The sequence below is a fragment of the Hypanus sabinus genome, chromosome 7, assembly GCF_030144855.1.
Source record: "Hypanus sabinus isolate sHypSab1 chromosome 7, sHypSab1.hap1, whole genome shotgun sequence".
Taxonomy (NCBI): Eukaryota; Metazoa; Chordata; class Chondrichthyes; order Myliobatiformes; family Dasyatidae; genus Hypanus; species Hypanus sabinus.
This window is the reverse complement of record NC_082712.1, coordinates 161,662,220-161,688,012: the sequence shown is the minus strand read 5'-3', so window position 1 is coordinate 161,688,012 and position 25,793 is coordinate 161,662,220. Positions and strand designations below refer to the sequence as shown.

At 40.3% G+C, this 25,793-nt stretch overlaps 1 protein-coding gene across 4 annotated transcripts in view; it reads left to right on the top strand.

Moving 5' to 3' along the window:
- The window catches only part of ano5a (anoctamin 5a), a 210,787-nt gene that overhangs the window by 99,775 nt on the left and 85,219 nt on the right, over positions 1-25,793 (top strand). For all 4 annotated transcript variants that reach the window (XM_059976030.1, XM_059976029.1, XM_059976032.1 and 1 more), the window contains 2 exons: positions 5,483-5,593; positions 24,679-24,747. In XM_059976030.1, the coding sequence (XP_059832013.1) occupies positions 5,483-5,593; positions 24,679-24,747 (180 nt within the window). The remainder of the gene's footprint in view (positions 1-5,482; positions 5,594-24,678; positions 24,748-25,793) is intronic.

Here is a 25,793-nt window from a genome sequence, read left to right as displayed (position 1 = left end):
AAAGAAGTTACCTCTGACATTCCCCCCCCCCCCCGATACTTTCCTCAAAACACCTTAAAATTGTGCCACACACTCTAAATGCTGGTGGAACGCAGCAGGTCAGGCAGCATCTATAAGGAGAAGCGCTGTTGATATTTAGGGCCGAGACGTTGACAGCGCTTCTCCCTATAGGTGCTGCCTGACCTGCTGCGTTCCACCAGCATTTTGTGTGTGTGGTTCGAATTCCCAGCACCTGCAGATTTCCTAGTGTTTGCCTTAAAATTGTGCCCTCTCTTTTTAGCTATTTCTGCCCTGGAAAGAAACTGCTGGCTGTCCACTCTATACCCACTCATCATCTTGACAATCTGTATGAGCTTTCTGGCAAGAAAGTGGCTCAGTTCCCCACCAGTCCTTCTGTAAATATGTAAATTTAAGTCTGATTGCTGTTTTAATTAGTCAATCAAGCAGAGACAGCCATTGGAGGATTCTGCTTGCCATTGATGAGATCCATTTTGTGTTCTGGGCTGAAGGAAGGAATTCCAGACGTTGCTTTATGGTTGGAAAAGGAACTGCAGAGCTGGGGTCGCTACTAGCTGACCAGATGGCCACTGTTGAAGCAGTTGAGGAATGTGGAGGAGGAACACAAGTTCACACGCAGTTGAAAAAGGCTACAGAGTTTGGGAAAGGGCGAAGCCCTGGAATGAGAGGAATGGCAGATTTAAAATTAAAGTCCTCAGTTTGAGACTATATGGTCTTGAATTAACGATCCAAAGACCAGAGTTGAAAACCCATCATGAAATTAAAATTTGGGTTGTTTTAACAAACCCTGAAAATTAAAATCCTATTCCTGATGATTGAATGAGTTCAAGCATAGGCAGTGAAGTTTAGTTAAGATTGAATTTGTGGAGATTGTGAAGGAGGAGAGGAGTGCATTAGAATGGTCAAAGCAGAAGGCACAGATGACTGGTTTAACGTAGAAACATAGAAATCTACTGCACATTAAGGCCCTTCGGCCCACAATATTGTGCCGGCCGTATAACCTACTCCAGAAGCTGCCTAGAATTTCCCTATCACATAGCCCTCTGTTTTTCTAAGCTCCATAAACTTATCTAAGAATCTTTTAAAAGACCCTACGGTGTGATTGAGGTAGATACCATATTATAGATTGATGATACACACATTGTGTACAGTTCTGGTCACCGAATTATAGGAAAGGATTGTGTACAGTTCTGGTCACCGAATTATAGGAAAGATATCAATAAATTAGAGAGAGTGCAGAGACGATTTACTAGGATGTTACCTGGGTTTCAGCACTTAAGTTACAGAGAAAGGTTGAACAAGTTAGGTCGCTATTCATTGGAGTGTAGAAGGTTGAGGGGGGATTTGATCGAGGTATTTAACATTTTGAGAGGGATAGATAGAGTTGACGTGAATAGGCTGTTTCCATTGAGAATAGGGGACATTCAAATGAGAGGACATGATTTGAGAGTTAAGGGGCAGAAGTTTAAGGGAAACACGAGGGGGTATTTCTTTACTCAGAGAGTGATAGCTGTGTGGAATGAGCTTCCTGTAGAAGTAGTAGAGGCCAGTTCAGTTGTGTCATTTAAGGTAAAATTGGATAGGTATATGGACAGGAAAGGAGTGGAGGGTTATGGGCTGAGTGCGGGTAGGTGGGACTAGGTGAGATTAAGAGTTTGGCACGGACTAGGAGGGCCGAGATGGCCTGTTTCCGTGCTGTGATTGTTATAAGGTTATATGGTTATAATGCTGGGGAGCTCAGCAGGTCAGGCAGCATATCTGGAGAGGAACAAACAGTCAATATTTTGGGCTGAGACCCTTCATCAGGGCTGGAAAGGAAGGGGGAAGGAGCGAGAATATAAAGGTGGTGGAGGGGAAAGTACAAGCTGGCAGGCGAGGGAGAGGGTGCGGGAGGGTAAAGCTGGGAAGTGATAGGTGGGTAAAGTAAAGAGCTAATGAAGAAGGAGTCATCTTTTAGAAATTTCTCTTCCTTAAGGTAATTTCTTCCCTTCCCTTTTATTTTTCCATTACCCATTCTGGCTACCCATTTACCCCTTTTTGTCACCTCCGTACTGTGCCCCTCCTATTACCCTTACTCCCAGGGTCCACTCTCCTCTCTTATCAGACACCTTCTCCTGCAGTCCTTTATGACCTATCACCTCCTAGCTTCTCACTTCTTCCCCAGCCCCTCACCCACCCACTCACCCTTCTCTAGTAACACCATTCAGTAAAGAAATGGGTGCAATTGTGTCCCATTCATGGGATGGTTAAGGAAAAAGTAAAAAACATCAATTAATAATGGTCATGGATTGAAATTTCTGGATAAATGTTTCTGTATTCACATAATTTTAGTAGACCACCATTTTAATCCATTGCGAGATTAAAAGAACTGCACACTTCCCCCCCTCCAACTACAGTCTGGTGTTGGTTTATATATGCATGTCACAGAGCATACAGACCATTTTAGAGTGAGAGTGGGAGGGACTTGCATGCTAGATTTTTTTTTATTCTAAGGAAGCAAATAATTAATCATGGAGGAGTTGGATCTGTTTCTTAAAACCAACATCCAGAGTCAGTTATCTGAATTTTATCTGTTTATACAATGTGATGATTTATAGTCAAAAAGTCATTTAAATGAATCACAGCATTTCCCTTAAATGTTCAGGAGTTCTATCCGAAGCTGTGAGTCATCTGAGTGAGTCATGGTGTTCTGCTTTATGGAATGCCTGCGTGCTGATTCACTATTTCCATGGTACTGTACTCACTTCCTCTAGGCCAAGAATTCCCAAACTTCTTTTATGCCATGGAGCCCTGTCAGTAACTAAGGGATCTGTAGACCCCAGATCGGAAACCCCAGCTCCAGACCATAAACAGCAGCAGCATGTAAGGTGCAGGTCAAAGCTAAGGTCGTCGCCCTAGCCAAGATGCATCTCTGAGCATGATTTTGTTGAGGAACTGGACAAATATGTGCTGTTTCTTTCGTGTATGTTAAAAATAAACACGAGTGCCTTCACAAAGAATGCACAACAGCACCTTTATTTTCTTCAATGATTGCGTAGATTCACCTTAAGCTTTTAACAAACTGTATTAGCTGCGCAGTAGAAAGTATCCTAGCTGCATCACGACCTGGTACCAAGACACCAACACCCAGGAACGGAAAAGGCTAGAGAAAGTAATGGGTGCTGTTCAGTTCACCTCAGGCAAATTCCACTTTGCTATTGATTACATTTAGATGGAACATTGTCACAGGATGGCAGCATCCATTATCAGAGACCCGTACCACCCAGGCCATGCCCTCTTCTTACTACTACCATTGGCCAGAAGGTACAGTAGCCTTATGTCCCACACCATCAGGGTCAAGAGCAGTTATTAATGTACAACCCATCAGGTTCCTGAAATGGCGTTGATAACTTTATTTAACTCTACTCTGAACTGATTCTGTGACCTATAGACTGACTTTGAAGGACCCTTTCCTCCCTATTCACAGTCTATCAGGGTTTTGACTTGGAAACTAAGGTGATCAGAGGAGATAGGATTAGTTTATATCTAAATTAATGAAAAAGTGAAAATATTCCAAGTGACTTAGAGGTAGTAATTATACCATGCATTCGCTGTTCTTACTGAAGGAGATGGAGAACACTTATTCCACAGCTTTACCATCTGATGTAATCTTAATTCTACATACCTTTCCTTCAAGCAAAAGTCACAGAAAGAAAGTCAATGGTTTTGGTAATCTTAGCAGTGCCAAATCTGGTGCTTTATCTCCTAGGGCATGTTAGATAATCCTGCTAGCTACATTAATTTGTTATTATGTCTGTACAAAATACAAATGATACCAGGTTTAGAAGGTAGTCTAGTTTTCTTTTATGTGTATACTGATGCGTAAGCTTTTGTCCAAAGTCACTCAAAATGCCGAAGGAACTGAGCAGGTCAGGCAGCATCTATGGAAAGGAGTAAAGAGACGACACTTTGGGCCAACACTCTTGATCACGAATGGAAACAAAGGGTGAAGAAGCCAGATGATTCAGGCCGTTTGCTCAATTGCAGATGTTTTAAATCTGAAATGAAAACAGAGAATGCAAGAAGAAATCAACAAGTCAGGCAGTGTCTGTGGAAAGATGAGCAGTCTATTATTTTCAGTAACAGACACAAAATGCTGATGGAAAGCAGCAGGCCAGGCAGCATCTATAGGAAGAAGTACATTTGATATTTTGGGCCAAGACCCTTCGTCAGGACTATTTTTTTTTACTTTATTTTCCTTGCAGACAATCTTTTTCTTGCTTCCCACTTGAATGGACATTTCTTCATGCTTTGAATTTTGTCTTCATTACTGTAAATAAGGTAGACAGTCTGCCTGTTTTCCCTAGGGTGAACATAGTAAATAATAGAGGGTGTTTTCAAGGTGATAAGTGGAATGTTTAAAGGAGATTTGCAGGACATCATTTTTCACACAGACACTGATAGGGCAAGGGGTGGAAGCAGATCTGAAAGCAGGGCTGAAGAGACTTTTAGATGGGCACCTGAACAAGTAGACCATGCTGGGATATAAACGAGCTGCTGACAAATGGGATTAGTTGGTATTGGCCTAATGGTTAGCACAGACAGCAACAGGCCTTTCAGTGCACAATGTCTGAAGGACCAGTTGCTGTGTTCTTCTGTTCTCTCCTAGATTTAGTGTCATAGGATCATAGTCCTCTACAGCACATAAACAGACCCTCCAGTCTATCTAGTCCATTCCAAACCATTGTTGTATTTACCTGCTTACCACATTATCATCTAGATCATTGAAGTAGATAACAAAATACAAAATTTCTCCCTAATTTACGCATTCTCCCTGTAACCACATGGGCTTCTTACAATTTCTAGCCACGTCCCAATGCTAGTAGATGAATCATTGCTGTAAATTTTACCCTGGCTTTGGTGCTTGTCAGGAGAAAGGGGGAAAGTGGGTAGTCATGAGCATGTGTGGAGAATTGATGGCAGGGAAATCAGTGGGGTGATGAATCTGGTGGGATTGCTCTGAGAACAGGCAGCAAGACTACAGAATCTTGTGAGGAAACTGCATTAAAAAATAAAACAGAGCAGTTTAAAAGGCTGGTCTTTGGGAGCTGCTTCCAAAAAGTACACCCAGGCACTGCTGGAATTGGAATGTTTTTGCAAGACAAGATTAGCTTTTTGTACTATTGTCACAATTGTGCTTAATAACTGTTGAGATCGTAAGTGTAACAATAATCCAGTGTTGTTTTTGAAAGGCATTTGAGCAGGATTAGACCACTTATTCTGCATTACATTCCATACATGTTATTGCTTTTGTTGAGTAATTGTGCATGTGGTATGAGTTATGACCTTGTCTTGGCTATTTGCCATGTTTCTGCCCTGATGTGGAAATTTGGCCTGTTCTTTGCCTGGAACTGCTCAGAAAACAAGAGTCAAAATGAAAGGCATTGCCCACCTTTTCATAGTTCATCTTCTGCTTATTCCTTAGATTGATAAACAGATCTACAGCAAAGACTCGGTCTTCTTTTGTGATGGAATTAGGAGGATTGACTTCATCCTCTCGTATGTGGATGATCCTAAGGATGGAGAAAAGAAAATGGTAAGAGTTATCCTTTTAATTCTGCAATTGTCATTGGTCAGTTGTGCACCAAAAACCCCAGAGAAATAGAAGCCTCTGCCTTGGAGTAAATAAAGTGAATATAATTTGTTCTGCACTTCAGCACATCCATCCAAAGCTCTGTAATTAATTTCTTGCCTCAAGTGGGTTAAACCTACAATATGTGATAATAAACTCTACACTTAGTGATCACTTTATTAGGTACATCCTCTTCTGCTGCTGTAGCCCATCCAGTTCAAGGTTCAATTCTGCACACCACTGTTGTAATGTGTGGTTACTTGAATTATTGTCGCCTTCCTGTCAGCTTGAACCAGTCCAGCCATTCTCCTCTGATCTCTCTCATGAACAGAGCATTTTTGTCCAGAGAACTGGGGCTTGCCAGATGCTTTGATTCCTCCACCATTTCCTGTAAATTCTAGAGAATTTGTGCATGAACATCCCAGTCAATCAGCAATTTCTGAAATCCTCAAATCACCCTGTCTGACATCAACAACCATTCCGCAGTCAAAGGCGCTTAGATCACATTTCTTTTGCATTCTGATGTTTTGTCTGAATGACAGCTGAACCTCTTGACCACATCTGCATTCTTCTATACGTTGAATTGATGTCACATAATAGGCTGATTAGATATTTGCATTAATGAGCAGGTGTCCCTAATAAAGTGGCCACTGAATGTACAGGTCAGTAGATTGTGAGCGACAGAACTTATTATACATACCTTTCTGTATGTGGGATAAGCAATTTGGAACCTTAATAGTAAGCTTGAGATATTTTTTCTCTGATGAATCTGATTTTCCATGGCCACTGTTATAATCAACAAAGGTTGAGGAACCTGTCTGATTATCATTATAGTTTATATAGAATGGATTGAAATTGTGTAAAAGGTTGTGTAAATTAGAATTGATTATGTACCCCAGACTTGTAGAAAGAACTGGTGAATAATCCATACCTTGGGAAATGTTCTATAGATGGCAGTACTGATGTCCTGCAGGGTGATATTTGAACTTGCTATCATTCAGCTCTTGCCAAAGATCCTAGCAATACCAGGACAAAAGTAAGCACCATTAGGATTGTGAAATGGTTTCTTAGACTGCTACTACTCAAGGTTATGGAAGAACCTTGACCAAATCCTCCTGACTGCCACTTGTCTCCTGTTTTCTCCCTCAGTCAGATGGTCACAGCCTCAGTATATTGTTTTAAAGTGATGTAATATTTGATTATCTGATTAGAAGTTCATCACATTCAGGTTTTCCTCTGCTGATTTCCTCTGGTGCTCTCTTGGTTTCTAATTTGTTTTTCAAAAGTCTCATTCATAGTCACCTTCCTTTCCCGTTCTTTTGATTTAATACAACTCCATCTAATTGTTCCAGCCACTAAATACAAAGTTCATGGCCACAATAAAAGTGTCAGAGAACAGGACTGACTACTTTATTCTTTTATTTACTCACTTCTGATGTGGATGTTACTGGCAAAAGTCACATTTATTCTCCTTCCCAAACTAACCTTGAGAGGGTGATGTTAAGCCAGGTTGTTCAACCACTGCAGTACTTTTGGTGAAGGTACTTCCACAGTATTCCTGCAGGAGGCATTTCGGGATTTAGATCCAGTGACCATGAAGGATCAGCAACATATTGACAGGTTAGTGTGTGACTTGGGTGGAAATATGCAGATGGTGATGCTACCTTATCATCCTTGGTGGTAGGGCTCACAGATTTAAGAGGTGTCCTCAAGGAAACTTGGACAATTAACTGCAGAAATTTGGAACAATTCAATTACCTACCATCAGTATATCCTCTCTTTATTTGGTTATTTGTCCTGCTAATCTTTAAGGAAGTTTGCTGTTTGGAAAGTGAATACAATAATTTGAGCAACACACACAAAGTGGTGGAGAAACTCAGCAGGCCAGGCTGCATCAATGGAAAAAAGTTTTGGGCCGAGACCTTCATCAGGACCTGAATAAGTGTGGATTAAGAGTCCTGATGAAGGGTCTTGGCCCGAAACATCAACTGTTCACTCTTTTCGATGAATGCTGCCTGGCCTTCTGATCTCCTCCAGAATTTTGTGTGTTACCTCAATTTCCAGCACCTGTAGATTTTCTCTTATTTGTGATTGGGCTGCTATACCTTACCTATTTTTAGTATTCTCTATATCAAAGGATCAAGAAGATTAAGAATAAGATTTATTACAAGTCATTTATATCATGTAAAATATGTTATTTTGTCACAACATCACAGTGCAAAATCAGTCCCAAAGATCAAAAAGAAAATTCTTATCAAATTATTTGTATGGCAGCATATGCCACATGAAGATTTGTTTTCTTGCAGGTATTTACAGGAAAATAAAATAATACAATAGAATTTGTGAAAAATATAAATAACAGACTGACAAACAACCAATCTGCAAAAGAAGCCAAATCATGCAAATGGTATTAGTTATTGACTTTTTAAAATTGATTTCTAGAGTCCTTGAAAGGGAGGCTAGGTTGTGGAGTCATTTCAGCATTGAGCTGAGTGCAGTTATCCACACAGATTCAGGAGTCTGATGGCTATATGGCTCACAGATTTGTGAGGTATTCCTGAACTTCGGGGTGTGGGACCTAAGGCTCACCTTAAAATGAGTATTGTCTAATTTGGGATTCCCCATGGCTGTAAAGCACATCAAATTTAGATTTTTCATTTGTTCCAAGAGAGTTGGTGAAAAGGTGGTTGTTCAATGTGCCATGTACTGATAACATCTTGTTGAAATATTCAGCAGGTTTTGTTTCTTTTATCAGAGCTTTCTAAGCAGCCTACAAAAGAAAAATAATATTCTTTGGTTGTTCTTAAGACCACATTTATGCGCAAGTTACTGGAAGTCATGCAGCAGTTGCTAAGAGTGCTGGTGTTATGGGAGCTTTCATAACTGGGATGGAGAATGTTTTTAAAAAGTTCATTGTGTGGTTGAAATTGAATTTTCAAACAGCGAGCTTTTGAAAAGATTTCTGATTGTATTTATTAGGGCTTAGCAGGTTCCTACAGCTAGCCCAAAAGTATTCTTTTTAAAAATCACAGTAATTTTCACAGCAAAATATCTAAAGTAACTGTCCTTTTATCACCCAGTCACAGAGTCTGTTTCCCAATGGTAGAAGTTCAAGTCTGGTTCTCCTGGGATGCCAAATTGGGACTGTATATTGTGCAAGGATCTTAAGGCAGTATTACTTTGGAATCAACTAAAAAAGAGATTCCTGTCTAATGTAGGACCGATCTTGCAAGTACAGAGTGTGTTGTTTGCTGCAACAGGGTCTGGAACTCTAAACATTTACTTGATGCGATATTGTTGATTAGTTGCAACTGTTGATGCGAGTGTGAGATAGTGGTATATTTGCAGATATCAGTTGAGGTTAAGCATTACTGCATTTGAATTACAGGATTTCTGTGCACTAAAGGCAAATTGTATTCCATTTCTAGTTTAAGAGCTATTTCGGAAATTATTTAGCATAGTCCCATAACTGGGAGACAAAATTTTGTCACTTGGTGTTTTGAAGAGATATTGCAAATCCTCACCTAAGATGATTGTTTATCCTAACTTGTGCACCCCATAATTGACTAGGCATTCTGGAAAGAAATCAGATTGAATTATTGTAAACTGCTTTACCGCCGATAATGTTTCTATTTGGAGAACTAACCACAGAGTCATAAAACACGGCAGCACAGGAAAAAGGTCTTTAGCCTATGTTGTCCAGGCCGAATTATTAATCTGTCTCATCCAATTGACCTGCACCGAGAACATAGCCCTCCATACCCTTCCTATCCATCTACCTATCCAAATTTCACTTAAATGTTGAAATCAAGCTTGTATCCACCACTTCTGCTGGAAGCTCATTCCACGCTCTCACCAACCTCCTGAATGAAGCAGTTCCCACTCATGTTCCCCTTAAACATTTCATGTTTCACTTTTAACCCATGACCTCCAGTTCTAGTCTCACCCAATCTCAGCCTACATTTCCTATGAAATATCCTACCTATACCCCTCATAATTTTGCATACCTCTATCAAATCTACTATCATTCTTCCACGCTTTAGACTCTAGAGTCTAGAGAATAAAGCCTGAGCCTATTCAATCTTTTCCTTTTGCTCAGGTCCTCAATTCCTGGCAATTTCCTCATAAATTTTCTCTGCACTCTTTCAATCTTATTGACATCTTGCCTGTAGGTAGGACCAAAACTACACACAATATTCCAAATTATGCTTCAACAATTTCTTTTCAACTTCAACATAACTTCCCAACTCATGTACTCAGTACTTTGATCTATAAAGTCTAATGTGCCAAGAGATTTTTTTATAACCTTGTCTATCTTTGATGCCACTTTCAAGGAATTAATGGTCTGTATTCCCAGAGCCCTCAGTTCAACCTCAACTCCTCTGTGTACTACCACTCACTGTGCAAGTCCTAGCCTGGTTTGTCGTTTCCCCCCCCCCCCCCCCCCCCAATGTGTAACACCTCACACTTTATTAAATTTCATTTTTAGCCTATTTTTCCAGCTGGTTTAGATCCTGCTGCGAGCTTTGATCATCTTAAATGGATGCCCCTCTATCTGGTCCAGGTGACTTATGTAGCCTTAGATCTTTCAGAATTTTGAGCACCTTCTCCCTTGTAAAAGTAACAGCACTCACTTCTCTTCCCTCACTCCCTTCAATAACTGGCACACTGCTGGTGTCTTCCACAGTGAAGACTGATGCAAAATACTCATTCAGTTCATTTACCCTCTTCTCGTCCCTGTTATTATTTCTCCGGCCTCATTTTCTAGCAGCCCCATATCCATGCTCATCTCTCTTATTTTTTACATACTTGAAAAAGCTTTTACTCTCCACTTTGATATTGTTTACTAGTTTGCTTTCATATTTCATCTTTTCCTGCCTGAAGATACATTTAGTTGTTCTGTACATTTTTTTAAAAGCTTGCCAATCCTCTATCTTCCTGCTAATTTTTGCTTTGTTATATGCCCTCTCTTTAGCTTTTCCATTAGCTTTGGCTCCCCTTGTCAACCACAGTTGTGCTATGTTGCCACTTGAGTGTTTCTTCATTTTTGGAATGTATCTATCCTGCACCTTCCTCATTTTCCCAGAAACTCTCACCATTGCTGCTCTGCTGTCATCCCTGCCAGCATTGCCTTCAAATTTACTTCGGCCAATTCCTCTCTCATGCCACTTCACTCCACTGAAATACTGCTACACCAGACTTTACTTTCTCCCTATTAAATTTCAAGTTGAACTCAATCATATTGTGATCACTGTCTCCTAATGGTTCTCTCACCTTAAGCTCCCTTATCATCTCTGGTTCACTACATAACAGCCAATTCAGTATAGCTGATCCCGTAGTAGGCTGAATGACAAACTGCTCTAAAAAGCCATCTCATAGGCATTCAAAAAAAAATCTCTCTCTCAAGATCCACTACCAAACTGATTTTCCCAATCAAGCTGCATGTTGAGATCTCCCATGCCTATCATAATAGTGCCCTTTTGACACACCTTTTCTATATTCCATTGCAATCTGTGGTCCACATCTCAGATATTGTTGGGAGACCTGTATATAACTGCCATCAGGATCCGTTTACCCTTGCTCTTTCTTAACTCAACTCACAAGGATTCAACATCTTCCGATCCCATGTCACTTCTTTCTACTGATTTGATGCCATTCTTTACCAGCAGAGCCACACCACCCCCTCTGCCTATTTCTCCAAAACAATGTGTAACTTTGGACGTTCAGCTCCCAACAACAGCCATCCTTCAGCCACGATTCAGCGATGGCCACAGCATCATACCTGATAATCTGTAATAGTGAAGCAAGATCGTCCACCTTATCTCTTATACGCCGTACACTGAGATATAACACATTGAGTATTCTTTTTGCTACCATTTTAGCTCTAACAGACCATATTATTACACAGATCTTGATATAGATTACAAATGACAACAGAATCAGCACCAATCCCTGTGACACACCTTTAGGCACACCAATCATGTCTTAGCTAATACATGGAAAACTAAATGAAATTGGAATTAATTATAAACAAGAGAAAATCTGCAGATGCTGGAAATCTAAGCAACATGCACAAAATGCTGGATGAACTCAGCAGGCCAGGCAGCATCTGTGGAAAAGTGTACAGTCGATGTTTCGGCCGGATATTCAGTTGATGTTGCTTGGAATTAATTATGATTTGATCGTCTCTAAAACATCCTGTAGAACATAGAATAGAATAGTACAGCACAACACAAGATCAAGCCATGCAGCCCATTGTGGCTATGCCAATGTTAAGGCAATCCAAACTAATTCCATCTGCCTGGTCATGCTCCCATACCTACATTTTTTGTATTCTTTCTGTTATTGTGGCCATCTAAGCACCTGTTAAAAGTTACTATTCTGTCTACTTCTACCACCTCTTCCAACAGTGCATTCCTGGCAACTACCTCTCTCTTCTATATTAATCATATGCCTTCTATTATTTGACATTTTCATACCAGGGAATAAGACTATATAATTCTCATAATTTGTGTATCCCCATCCATTTATTCTCAACCTCCAATGTTCCACAAAAAAAAACAATCCGGGTTTGTCTAACCTCTTCATGTAGCTAATACACACCAACCAGGAATCCAGAGTTCCCGGATCTTCCATGTCCTTCTTGTAATGTGGCAACCAGAATAACTCACAATATGCCAAATGTAGCCTAATGAATGTTTTATACAGTTGCAATATGATTTCTGAACTTTTATAGCCAATGATCAGACCGAAGAAACAAGCATGACATACAGCTTGACGTACAGACAAAGATCCTATTTATTTGTGGTGCCACTTTCAAGGACTTGCACCCAAGATCGTCCTGTAGATCATTGCTCTTAAGGTTCCTGGCATTTACTTTCCTCTTGCATTTTGCCTCCCAAACTACATCGCCTCACTTGTCCAGGTTAATCATCCATTTGCCATTTCTGTGCCTCAACTTCCAATTGATTTATTTCCGGATAAATTGCTTTGACAACTTTTCTCACTATTCACAGCTCCGTCAATTTTCAAGTGAACTTAAAACTCACTAATCTGACCACCTACTCTTCCGTCAACATCATTAATATATATTGCTAACAGCAAGCACCAATCCTTGTGGAACATTACTAATCACAGACTTTCAGCCAGAAATTTGGTAAACTGGATCAAATATTACCTTGGTTATTGGGTGGCAGGCTGGAGATACGTCTCTACCAGGTGGTGGATATTCGTATGAACAGCTGGTGCATATCACAAGTCGTAGACAATCTCTGAAGAGTATTGATGATGTCCAGAGCCAGCCATCTTGGAATAACACTGCACTGAAGAAGGCAATGGCAAACTTTTGTAGAAAATATGCCTAAGACAATCATGATCATAGAAAGACCGTGTTTGCCCAAGTCATGCAATATGGCATGTAATGTACAAATCAATATGGAAGGGAGGAAAATTACCTCTCTACCATAACATTCCGGCTTCCACGACCAAGCTAATTTTGAATCCATTTTACCAACTCACTATGGATATCATGTGGCCTAATCTTCTGGACCACATAAGATTGTTTAGGACTGTTTTATCTTCTAATTGTAGTTTGTTCTCAATCTTTTTGACTAATTTAAAAAGGGGAATTTGAAAATGCCGCTCAATTTTATCCAGCATGAGTAAGCACTCATTTCTATCTTTGACATATTTCCTATCAAACAAGTTTCAAATTGTGACCAAATACAAATGTTGCCTATCACCAAAGTCTTATAGATCTCTCTCTTGACAATTAACTTCTGAAATTGACATTCCAGATGCAGCATTTGACTGTTTTAAAAGCTTATAAACGTAGTGTTGTGGTGACAATACCAGCCACCTGGGTTCAATTCCTGCTGCTGCCTGCAAGGAGTTTATATGTTCTCACTGTGACCATATGGATTTCCTCTGGGTGCCCCAGTTTCCTCCGACAGTCCAAAGATGTAGCAGTTGATAGCTTAATTTGTCATTCTAAGTTGTCCCATGATTAGGTGAGGTTTAAGTCAGGGATTACTGGACTCAAATGGCCGGAAGAGCCTACTGTGCACTGGAACTCAATAAAATAAAGTAAATATTGGTCAGGAACAATGTGTTGTATTACATCAGTATTTACCATCTTTTGTAGGGTTGTATTTCAAAGGCCAGATATCACGTGCAGTAGAATGACTGAAGCACAGCTGCACAAAGCAGAATGACAAGGAAATGTTTCACATTATGACATAATTGCATAGGAGAGAAACCAGTGAAAATTACTGAGGTATTTAGAATAAAAAGTGGCAGTAGAAGAACGTAAATCATCAGTAAATTATCTATGTCAGTTTTATTTTATTCAGCGCAGAATAGACATTCCTGCCCTTCAACCCGCACCACCCAGCAACACTCGATTTGAACCCTAGCCTAATCCAGGGACAATTTGCAATGACCAATTAACTTACGAACCGGTACATCTTTAGACTGTGGCAGGAAAGCGGAGCACCCCGGGAGAAACCCACGCATTCCACAGGAAGGGTGTACAAACTCCTTACAGAGAACACCAGGATTGAACTCGGATGCCCGAAGCTGCAATAACATCACGCTAACTGCTACTCCACCAAAGTGCCAAATTACAAAGCATTAACTATACTCGGAAGAGTTGACTACAGTGTATCTGGTAGAGGAAATGAATTGTATCAAGATACGAGTAATTGTTACGATACACAGTATAAACATTTTAACTTCAGTTTTTTTTTCTTTTCCTGCTTCTGTGCCTCTGAGCCTGTCTGCTTGGTTCTTTCTCCAGTCCTTTTGTCAAAGAGATTTAGAAACAATTAAACAATCATAAATGTCAGTATTCAGATATTCTGGGAGTTTACTTCAAAAATTAAACTATTTACTAAAGTATATCCAATTGCAATATTATTATCAAAGCACATATACATCACCATATACAACCCTGAGATTCTTCGTCTTGTGTACATACTCAATAAATCCAATAACCAGAATAGAATCAATGAAAGACTGTACCAACAGGATGGACAACCAGTGTGCAAAAGACAACAAACTGAGCAAAGACAAAAGAAAGAAATAATAACAATAACAAAAAAGTAATAAGTAACGGGTTTCCATTAGGAGAAACGTGTATACGTGACTGATGGATTGGGGAACACTATCTGCATTGTATTAGACTTAAACATTTTTTTCTCTGATCACAGCTGCACTACAACTAAAATAAACAAAAATATGTTTAAATCTAGTTTGAAACAGTTACAGCTTGTTCTGTAACACAAGATTTTTTAGCATGACTATCACAGTTGAACCGCCTGCAAAATCAGGTAGAAATGGTTGATTGATTTAGAGATCCTTCACACCAAAGGAAGGAGCACAAAATTTAAAGCTGATCTGGTTAAATGGTGCCACAATATCAACTTCTCACTCAATGTCAGCACAACTGAAGAGCTGATTATGGACTACAGGAGGAAGAAACCAGAGGTCCATGAGCTGGTACTCATTAGAGGATCAGAGTTGGAGATGGTCAGGAACAAAGAAGGCATGGCAGTGTCTCATATAATCCTGGGTAGTGGGGATACCTTGTAGCCGGTTAGAATGCCCTCTCACATAATCTCATTCACACTCCCTTCATGTTTTGACTGATTTACACCAGCTTTCTTAAAAATCATTTGGACACGGTTAAACCACCAGCATTGTTTCCAATTCTGAAAGTGCCCATTAGATAGTAAAACTACTTTGATAAGTTTTCATCACTTGTTCTAATATCTCCCTTTTGTGGTTCATGTTATGTTTGGTAGGATTCTTATAAATCACCTTGTGGTATTATGTTTTAGGAGCCTTCCATAATTGAAGTTGTTTAACCAAAGCTTTGACTTCAATGGTGCTTTCTACATGCAACCCCTACATCTCATTGCTGCTGCCTCCATCAGGTTCACCTCTACCTAAGTCTGAGAATGTGTTTCCCAGACCCAATTTGCACATCTCATCTGTTGCCAGGAGTGTTTTATTCTACCTGTGCTTTCTTTCCATCTATACCCTCTGCTCCTCCTCTCCCATTGTTGTCATCTATTCATTTATTTTGTTTAGCAATTACAGCATGAAATAGGCTCTTCCGGCCTTTCGAGCTGTGCCAACCAGCAACCCCTGATTTAACCCTAGCCTAATCATGGGACAATTTACAATGATCAATTAACCTACTAACTGGTACATCTATAGAAGCAGGAGGAAACCGGAGCACCTGGAGATCATTCTCACATTGCACGGGGAGGAAACACAGACATCTTACAGTGGATGCTGGGATTGAAACCTGATCTCCGGACACCCTGAGCTATACTAGCAACATGCTGTCAAAACATCCTTTCACCCTGTTGAATAATCAAATCAATCATTCACCCTGCTTTTGCTCCTTGAACTTAATGCAGAGCTGTAGTTCTGGGTACCAGTAACAGAAGCGTCCTATTTTTGCAATGGCCTCTTCCACAATTAAGTGTGTGATAAATCTCATGAACAGTTGCAGAAGCTGAATGTTTCCCATGCTACATTAGAAATAAAAACTGCTCTGTTTTTGCATAATTTATTTTTGTCATGCAAACAGATACAACAGACTGACTGTAACCCTGAAACCCAGGTAAAATTACATGCTAATAATCATCAGCTGCCTGCATCTATTTATTATAGGACACAAGACACCAACAAATTGAGATTATAATTAAAGTATTGTCACAGTAATTGCAAACATGCAGGTCACGACTGTCTTAAAGTAAATGGAATGTCTTGCTGTCAGATGCATGTTTCCACTTGTTTTATTTAAAAGTGGAGTGTTTGAGAGAAGAATAGCCAGAAATAAATTTGAATTGTTTGCTCGATATTAGATTCAATTCATTTCAAGTTTAATTGTGTTCAACCATACACGAATACAGTCGGCCTTCCTTATCTGCGGGGAATTGGTTCCGAGACCCCCCCCCCGCGGATACCAATAAACGTGGATGCTCAAGTCCCTTATTTAACCTGTCTCAGTGTGATGGACTTTAGGAGCAGCTGCAGCTCTGAATCCACAGTGTTTCTGTTCATGAAAATAATCACGATTGAAATTAAAGTGGAAGTAATAAAGCGATTGTAAAGAGAAGAAACGCCATTGGTCATTGGAAAAGCATTAGGCTACAGTTGGTCAACGATCGGAACAATTTTAATGGAGCATGTGGAAGGCCCTGCCTCGATGAAAGCTACAATTATTGCTAAGCAACGTAGTGGTTTAATTATTAATGTGTATATTTCTTAAGTGTTTTATATGCATAGAAAAGTAAAATATGTACTATATAATAAGAAAAACATTTGACTAACTGACGCTAAATAATACCGGATGTACCTGTTCTGACCTCAAATCCGTCTTAAAGCCGGACTCAGGAATGGAACTCATTCATAACCCGGGGACTGCCTGTACTTTTAAATCATCTCTAGATTACTTATCAAGTCAAGTTGTCACTTTTATTGTAATTTCGACCATAACTGCTGGTATAGATAGTAAAAATGAGACGATGTTTTTCAGGACCATGGTGTTACATGACACAGAACAAAAACTAGACTGAACTACACAAAAAAAAACAATAAAGAGAGGAAGAAAAACACACAACTACACTAGACTACAGACCTACCCAGGACTGCATAAAGTACAAAAAACAGTGCAGGCATTACAACAAATAATAAACAGGACAATAGGGCAAGGTTTTAGGCTAGGCGCTGTATATTGAGGAGTCTGATAGCTTGGGGGAAGAAACTGTTACATAGTCTGGTCATGAAAGCCCGAATGCTTCGGTGCCTTTTCCCAGACAGCAGGAAGGAGAAGAGTTTGTATGAGGGATGCGTGGGGTCCTTCATTATACTGTTTGCTTTGTGGATGCAGTGTGTAGTGTAAATGTCCGTGATGGCGGGAAGGGAGACCCCGATGATCATCTCAGCTGACCTCACTATCCGCTGCAGGGTCTTGCGATCTGAGATGGTACAATTTCCAAACCAGGCAGTGATGCAGCTGCTCAGGATGCTCTCAATACAACCCCTGTAGAATGTGATGAGGATGGGGGGTGGGAGATGGACTTTTCTCAGCCTTCGCAGAACGTAGAGACACTGCTGGGCTTTCTTTGCTATGGAGCTGGTGTTGAGGGACCAGGTGAGATTCTCCGCCAGGTGAACACCAAGAAATTTGGTGCTCTTAACGATCTATAGTACCTAATACAATGTAAATGCTATGTAAATAATTGTTATACTGTATTGTTTAGGGAATAATGACAAGAAAAAATAGTCTGTACATGCTCAAACAATGAGTGCTGGAGAGAGAACTTCTGGGTTTTCCCGATCCGTGGTTGGTTCTGCGCATAAGGAGGGCCAGCTGTACTCATGAATACAGCAAACGCGTCAGCATTACTCCGGATCCAAGGTGCAAAACACAGTACCAACAGTCGCACACAGCACAAAGCGCACACAGTAGGTATAAGGTGATAAAGAGTCCAAACTCAAGCCATCCAGTGCTGCTGAAATCTGCAGACGACCACAACTGAGGTTGTCTTCTGGTGAATACTAGGGGTGGGGTGGCAGCACCACCTCCAGCCTGGAAGCTGCGCCGCACTGCATCCAGGGGTGTGCTCTGCCTCTGAAGCCTCTTTCCTAGTGGCTCTAAACAGGCGACACCCCAGCCCAAGGCCTAGTCCTCACACAAACAAGATAGCAAGCTCATATATGACAAAAGATCTGTATCTATTAGAGTCATGGAAGGTCACCTAACTCCCATAAATATTTAAGTGGAAGTATGCTAAAATCTTGCATCTGAAGTTTATTTGCAGATTATTCGAAACAGAGGCTTGTACACTCTTTATTGTTTAGAGAACTGGCTCTGTCCTGTCAGCCATTTTCCCACAGTCCAGGGCCCATTATCACCGCATTTGATAAAATTTGTTTCGGGTCATCAATTCTTGCAGCCCTGGAATCAATGCATTATGTTCCAGCTGTTTTTTTTAAAATTGCTGTATGTATCCATTTAATTGGTCTAACTCCCCTACTGTCTTCCTGTAACCATTCAGTTTTGTTTTAACTTCTGTAGTGTGGAGGAATCTCGGAGTCTGGGTTTAGTGGTGTGTGTGGGTCTGTGTATGTGTGAATGTCTCTGACTATGTATACAAATTCTCCTCTCCACCTTACTGTTTATTGTTCAGCCTTTTCTCTCATTCTCTGGGCATTCAGCATGTAAAAGGATTATGTAAGTGCAAATATTTGTTGAGATATGACTATTTCTACACAAGCATCAACTGAAGCAAATGGCACTTACAAAACTGTGATGCTCTCAGTTTGATGTCATCTGTGAGTGATTCATGTAGAGTAGAATAGTGTGTTATCATGCGTTTCTCACCACCTTATGGCATTCTCATACTGCCCATGTCGTCCTGTTATCTGCAGAGTCTGCGTGTGGTACAGTGCAGAAGAAAGTGAAAATCTTTGACTGAATAGTACAAATGGACAGAGGGTTTTTTTTAAAAAAACTCTATTCAATGATAGCCTTGCTAAAACTTAATTATACTGAATCAAGTATCCATAGATCTGTTAAAATATAGGAAGACAGGAAATCTAATTTTATATAGTAACGACTGGAGTGTGCTGTATCAAAGTGAAGTGGAAGCAGTTTCTGAAGACTATCCCATTAATCCGGGACTGCAAGAATTGATGACCTGAATCAAGTGTTATCAAATGCAGTGATGATGGGCCCTTGACTGTGGGAAAATGGCTGCCAGAACACCAGTTCTCCAAACAACATTGAGTGTGCTAGACAACACACACAAAATGCTGGTAGATCACAGCAGGCTAGGCAGCATCTGACGAAGGGTCTCGGCCCAAAATGTCGACAGCGCTTCTCCCTATAGATGCTGCCTAGCCTGCTGTGTTCTACCAGCATCTTGTGTGTATTGTTTGAATTTCCAGCATCTGCAGATTTCCTCGTCTTTGAGTGCGCTAGCCTGTGTTTAGAATAATCTGTAAATAAACTTAAGGACTCTTCCAGGGCCCTAGATATAAATTCCAGTGTTTTTTTTTCTTCAACTTTTGTGGTTATCTGTATACCATTGTAAGTACAGATATATGCGGGGTGATTGATAAGTTTGTGGCCTAAGGTAGAAAGTGTCAATTTTAGAAAACCTAGCACATTTATTTTTTTCAACATAGCCCCTCCTACATGTACACACTTAGTCCAGCGGTCGTGAAGCATACGGATCCCTTCTTTGTAGAAGTGGTCCACAGCAGGGGTGATTGATAAGTCTGTGGCCTAAAGTAGAAGGAGATGAGTTATTAGCTTCAAACTTTCTGCATAATCTCTCAAAGAGTTGAACTGTATGTGCATGTAACGAGAGCGTCCTGGACCTCCAGGTGGTCCACAGCAAGGGTGATTGTTAAGTTTGTGGCCTAAGGTAGAGGGAGATGAGTTACACAGCTCTTGTGACGTGTACATCAACTCTTTGAGTGAAAGTGCAGGAAGTTTGAAGTTAATAACTCATCTCCTTCTACCTTAGGCCACAAACTTATCAATCACCCCTGCTGTGGACCACTTCTGGAGCTCCAAGACGCCAACTTCTACAAAGAAGGGATCCGTATGTTCCACGACCGCTGGACTGTGTGTAAATGAAGGAAAATGAATGTGCTAGGTTTTCTAAAATTGACTCCTTCTATCTTAGACCACAAACTAATCAATCACCCCTCGTACTTTATTGGTATACTGTTGTAAATATAGACCAATCTTTACAGATAAATGCAGAGATAGTGAATCCAGGTGTAGGATTAAGCCTAGGTGCAGGTTGATGAGACGTGCAGAGTAATAGTCTGTTGCAAACTAGCTGGGTCAGTTTCTGTGCTGTAATGCTTTATAACTCTATGAGATCATGTCACACCAGAGTGTGATAAGTATTCGCTGATCTGGCCAGCCTCCCTTTTTCTGATCTGTTGTTACATCCACAACAGTATTTCCAGTGTCCTAACAAACCCAGTCTCATTACTCTTCACCATGTCACCTGCAGGCCAACTTCCATGTTCCAGTTCAGAAAAAATTTCAATATTTTTTAAAGTATGTTCAATTATTCCAGTCCTTTCTTCCAAATCCTTCAATGTTCTTGCACCTCTACTTGTAAACTCATTTCAGATGTATATGAGGATTATTGTAATAAAAATATTTGCAAAAATGTCCAAACATATATACAAGCATAAAGAAGATTAAACCACGAAACAAAATGACAAGTCAGGCACTAACCAAACATTATCAACCCACATCCTGACAATGTGCTGCTTGATATTTAATTACTATGAATTACCATTAGATGATTGAGTCATAGAATACTACAGAATAGAAACAAGCCCTTTGGCCCATCTAGCTCGTGGCAAATATTATTCTGCCAAGTCCCATTTCCCATTTAGCCCTCCATAGCCCTTCCATCAATGTACTGTACCTATCTGAGTTTCTCTAAAATGTTGAAAACAGACCTACATCCATCACTTCTGCTGACAGCTCCTTTCGCACTCTTACCACCCTCTAAGTGAAGAAGTATCCCCTCCTCTTCCCTTTCAACATTTCACCTTTCATCCTTAACCCCTGAGTTTTAGTTCTAGTCTCACTCAACCTCAGTGGAAAAAGCCTGCTTGCATTTATCTAATCTATACCCCTCATAATTTTGTAAACATCTATGAAATCTCCCCTCATTCTCCTACACTGACCCAGCCTATTCAATCTTAACCTGTAACTCAGGTCCTCAACTCCAGGCAACATTCTTGTAAATTTTCTCTGCACTCTTTCAACCTTTTCTGTAGGTCGCTGGCCAAAACTGTACATAATACTCAATATTAGGCCTCACCAACGTCTCATACCAATTCAACATAACATCCCAACTCCTGTACTCTGTACCCTAATTTATGAATGCGATATGCCAAAAGTTCTCCTTATAATCCTATGCATCTGTGATGTCACTTTCAAAGAATTAAGGATCTATATTCACATATCCCTGTGCTTTACCACACTCCTCAGTGCCCTATCACTCGCTGTGCAAGTCCTCCCTTGGTTTGTGGTCCCCAAATGCAACTCCTCACACTTGACTTCCATTAAATTCCATCTGTCATTTTTTTCAGCTCATTATTATAGCTATACAGATCTCACAGCAGGCTTTGACAGCCTTAATAGTTAAAAACAAATTGTTAATGAAACTTTGATAGTTAAAAGAAAATCAGAAGCAGGTAGCAGGGGGAGATTAATTAGCATGTGTGAGAGAATGGGTTGCAAGGAAATGAATGGGATTGCTGGAGAAAAGTTTAGGGGGGGATTTTAACACAGAAAGGGACAGTAGGTGCATGGAACACACTGTCTGAAGTGAAGGTAGAGGCTGATACAATAGGGACATTTTTGAGACTCTTGGGTGTAAAAAGAAAAAGGAGGATTATTGGCTAGATTGATCACGGAGTATATAGGTTGGCAGAACATTATGCTGAAGAGCCTGTACTTAAGTTCAATGCTGCGACTATGATGGGAGTTAACATAGAGTTGAAGGGATGAATGGCCTCCTACATTGCAATGAATCTTGGAAAACTTACTTTAGTCCCTCGTGATGTAGGATTACCAGCGCACGCAGTGTGGATGATGGCTGTGCCCGTTTTCTTCTAGTGTGGTATCGTAGGAAAAGTTCATTGGAAATGTATCTGCCTGTTTGTTTATTGCTCAAGACTAAATCAGTCACTGGTGCAGTTTGTGGCTTTGGAATTCTTTTCTACAGGGTCACTCCTACTGACCAGAAATCAGCAGCTGCTCTGTCATTGCAGACAGCCTGCTGGGTTTATCAATGGTGTTCATTTAACCTGTACCTACACCCGCACTGCACCAGTGGGTGGGATGAGGGACGAGTGGGTGTTGGCACTGGATTAAGGGTGCCAGGGGAAAGGGGAAGTGTGTCCTAGTGGATAAGAGGTTGATTAAATCTTAAGGATATTCATGTTGACTTTAAAAGTTTGGCCTTTGCTTCCATAGCAGAGATAGCAGCTTCTAAGTGATTGGCACCATTGTTGGTGAATAACATTAACACCACCTCAAATGAGACCTTTCACCAGACCGTTAAAACCAATCCTTCTATAAGGAAAGCTAGCTAATTTTGGGTTATCTTGAAGAGAGAATAAAGGGAGTTAGATGGGGGTTATTATGGTCTTGTTTTTGACCAGCAGTAAGGTGTCACCCACAGGATCAAGGATTTCTGTTGGATATTAATTTTAAAGTGCCCAACAACACAATTAAAAAGAAATATGGTGGTGTGGGTTAACCTTCGGGGCCTGTTTGGACACTTGGAGCCTTGATATTTGAGTATTTGATGCAAAAGCTCAAGTTTATGGGTGTCACTAATGTTAAGATTTCAACCATGTTCCTGTTATAATCTGGTTTTGACATTATAATGAGGTATTAAGTGAAATGTCGAGGATGAATTTGTATAACTGAATTGTTTTCTAAAGGCAAGACACCATTTTGCAGTGAGCTTTATACACAATAGTGCACAAGGGCATTAAGTCCATTTTGACTGTGTAGGTTCTTCGGACCCAATTAATTTTTACCCCAGTGCAGTAATTTCCTTTACAATTGTGAATCCAGTTTCCTTTTTACCAGGCACTGTCAATTTCCACTACCTCTTCAAACTGTACAGGGGTAGCAATTTAAATAGCCACTCCAGCCCCACCTCCACGGTTTGCTTTCTTGGCTCATTATCTTAAATCTATCTTTGGATGGCTGATTTCACCCTATGGGGATAGTTCTCGTTTATTTTCAGAATTGTGAACACCTTTGTTAAATCAATGCTTAAGAAACCAAAAAACATGAGAAAATCTGCAGATGCTGGAAATGCAGAGCAACACACACAAAATGCTGGAGGAACTCAGCAGGTCAGGCAGTATCTATGGGAAAAAATAAACAGTCAGCATTTCGGGCTGAGAACCTTCAGTCCTGATGCAGAGTCTCGGCCTGAAACGTCGACTGTTTACTCTTTTCCATAGTTGCTGCTTTACCTGCTGAATTCCTTCAGCATTTTGTGTGTGCTGTTTAAGGAAAACAATTTGAAGTTTTCCATTTTCTCAACATTACTGAAATTGATTGGCAATAACATCTCATGCACACTCGCCATTGGTGCAGGTGCACCAAAGGGTTGCTTATACTTCAATGTTCAAAGTAAATCTATTATCCAAGATCATATATGTCACCATTTACTATACAACCCTGAGGTTTACTTTCCTGTGGGCATATGTGGTAAATACAAGCAACACAATAGAATCAATGAAAGACCACATGTAACAGTATAGGCAAACAACCAACGTGCAAAACAAACAACAAACTGCAAATACACAAAGAAATAATAATAAATAAACAATTTTCTGTATGGTCAGAAAAACGATTTGAAACCTTCTGTTTTGACTGTCTAAGTACAGTTCCAACACCAGATATTGATTCACAGCAAGTAGGCAGCAGAGTAGGTCGCCGTTTTTCGGGAGAAAATTCAGGTTTTGTTTTTAACTAATTGGGATAAAAGAGGCACAACTGCACAGGCACGTGACCTCAGAGCGTGCAAGGTTTAAAAAGAGAAGCACTCTTCGACGACGACGAGGAAATCTGCAGATGCTGGAAATTCAAGCAACACACACAAAATGCTGGTGGAACGCAGCAGGCCAGGCAGCATCCATAGGGAGAAGCACAGTCGACATTTCAGGCCGAGACCCTTCGTCAGGACTAACTGAAAGAAAAGATAGAGATTTGCAAGTAGATTCCCATGCCCCTTTGCAAGCCTAATTTTTTTTGAATTTGCTCCCCATTTGGAAAATAGCATTTACCTGTATTCCTTCTACCAAAGAGCATGATTATACACTTCCCTAAACTGCATTGCTCTGCTATTTATTTGTCCATTCTCTTAATCCTTCTGCAGACTCCCTGATTCCTCAGCACTATCTGCCCCTCCTCCTATCTTTGTATCATCTGCAACTTATGATGAATTTCATTTTTTCAGGAAAGAAGAAAAGAATTTGAAGAAAATCTGCTGAAGACAGGTCTTGAACTTGAAACTGAAAATAAAGACGTAAGTGAAGGTTACTGTACTTCTGATAATCTTGCCTTTACAGGGATCCCTTAAACCTCTCTGCCTCTGAATCTTTCATCCTCTGCAGTGCCGCTTAATGCATGGTCTTGGACAAAGCATTTGATTATGTAAGGTTCCCTTAGTATGGGGTCTCCAGTTCCAAAAGGTACAAATTTTAACATGTTAAAGTTGCTCTTCAATGTGAGTCAGCATTATTGTTCTTAGTTGAGAAGTTGATCAGCAGCCGAATTTGTAAATCTCTGTCCCTGGGCACTGTACTTCACTGGGATGGCAGGGGGTTTAGTGTTAATGCAAGTATAAGGGATTTACTTTGTATTTCGGGTATGGCAGGGGCTGCTTCTCATTGGTCAAAGGAGGGGGCCTTGCAGCTTTTGAACTGATACCATGTAAAATGTGCATAGCATGTTGTAAAAGTCATTGATTGAAAATGCAGTCTATGCCCAGTTCAATGAGGTTGAGATTTAGACCATGAGACATAGCAGAAATAGACCATTCAGCCCGTCGCACTGCTCTACCATTCCATCAAGGTTGATTTATCTTCCCTTTCAACTCCATTCTCGAGCTTTTTCCCCCATAAGCATTGACATTCTTACTCATCAAGAACCACTAAACCTCTGCTTTAAGTATACCCAATGACTTGGCCTCCACAGCCATCTGTGGCAATGAATTCCACAGATTCAGCACTGTCTGGAAAAATAAGTCCCTCTTCATCTCTGTCCTGGTATACAAATTTTGTACACTTAATTTGCTGATTTAATCAATGATTTTTTGTTGGGCACAATTGTCCAAACATGTCTGAAGAGGGCCATCAACAAAGTTGAATAGACTCAAAGAGACTGAGTTAATAAATTATTAGAAAATTGAATCAGGAAGCCTATACTTGTATGAATGTTACTGAATGGTGTGATCAGGAGGCCACTCTGATAATAGTCATTAGATGTGGTATCTGTGAAGTCTGAGAATTACTGGAGTACAGGAAGTCAGCAGGAAAAGTTGGATGAAGTATCTAGTTTCTTGTGTTACGT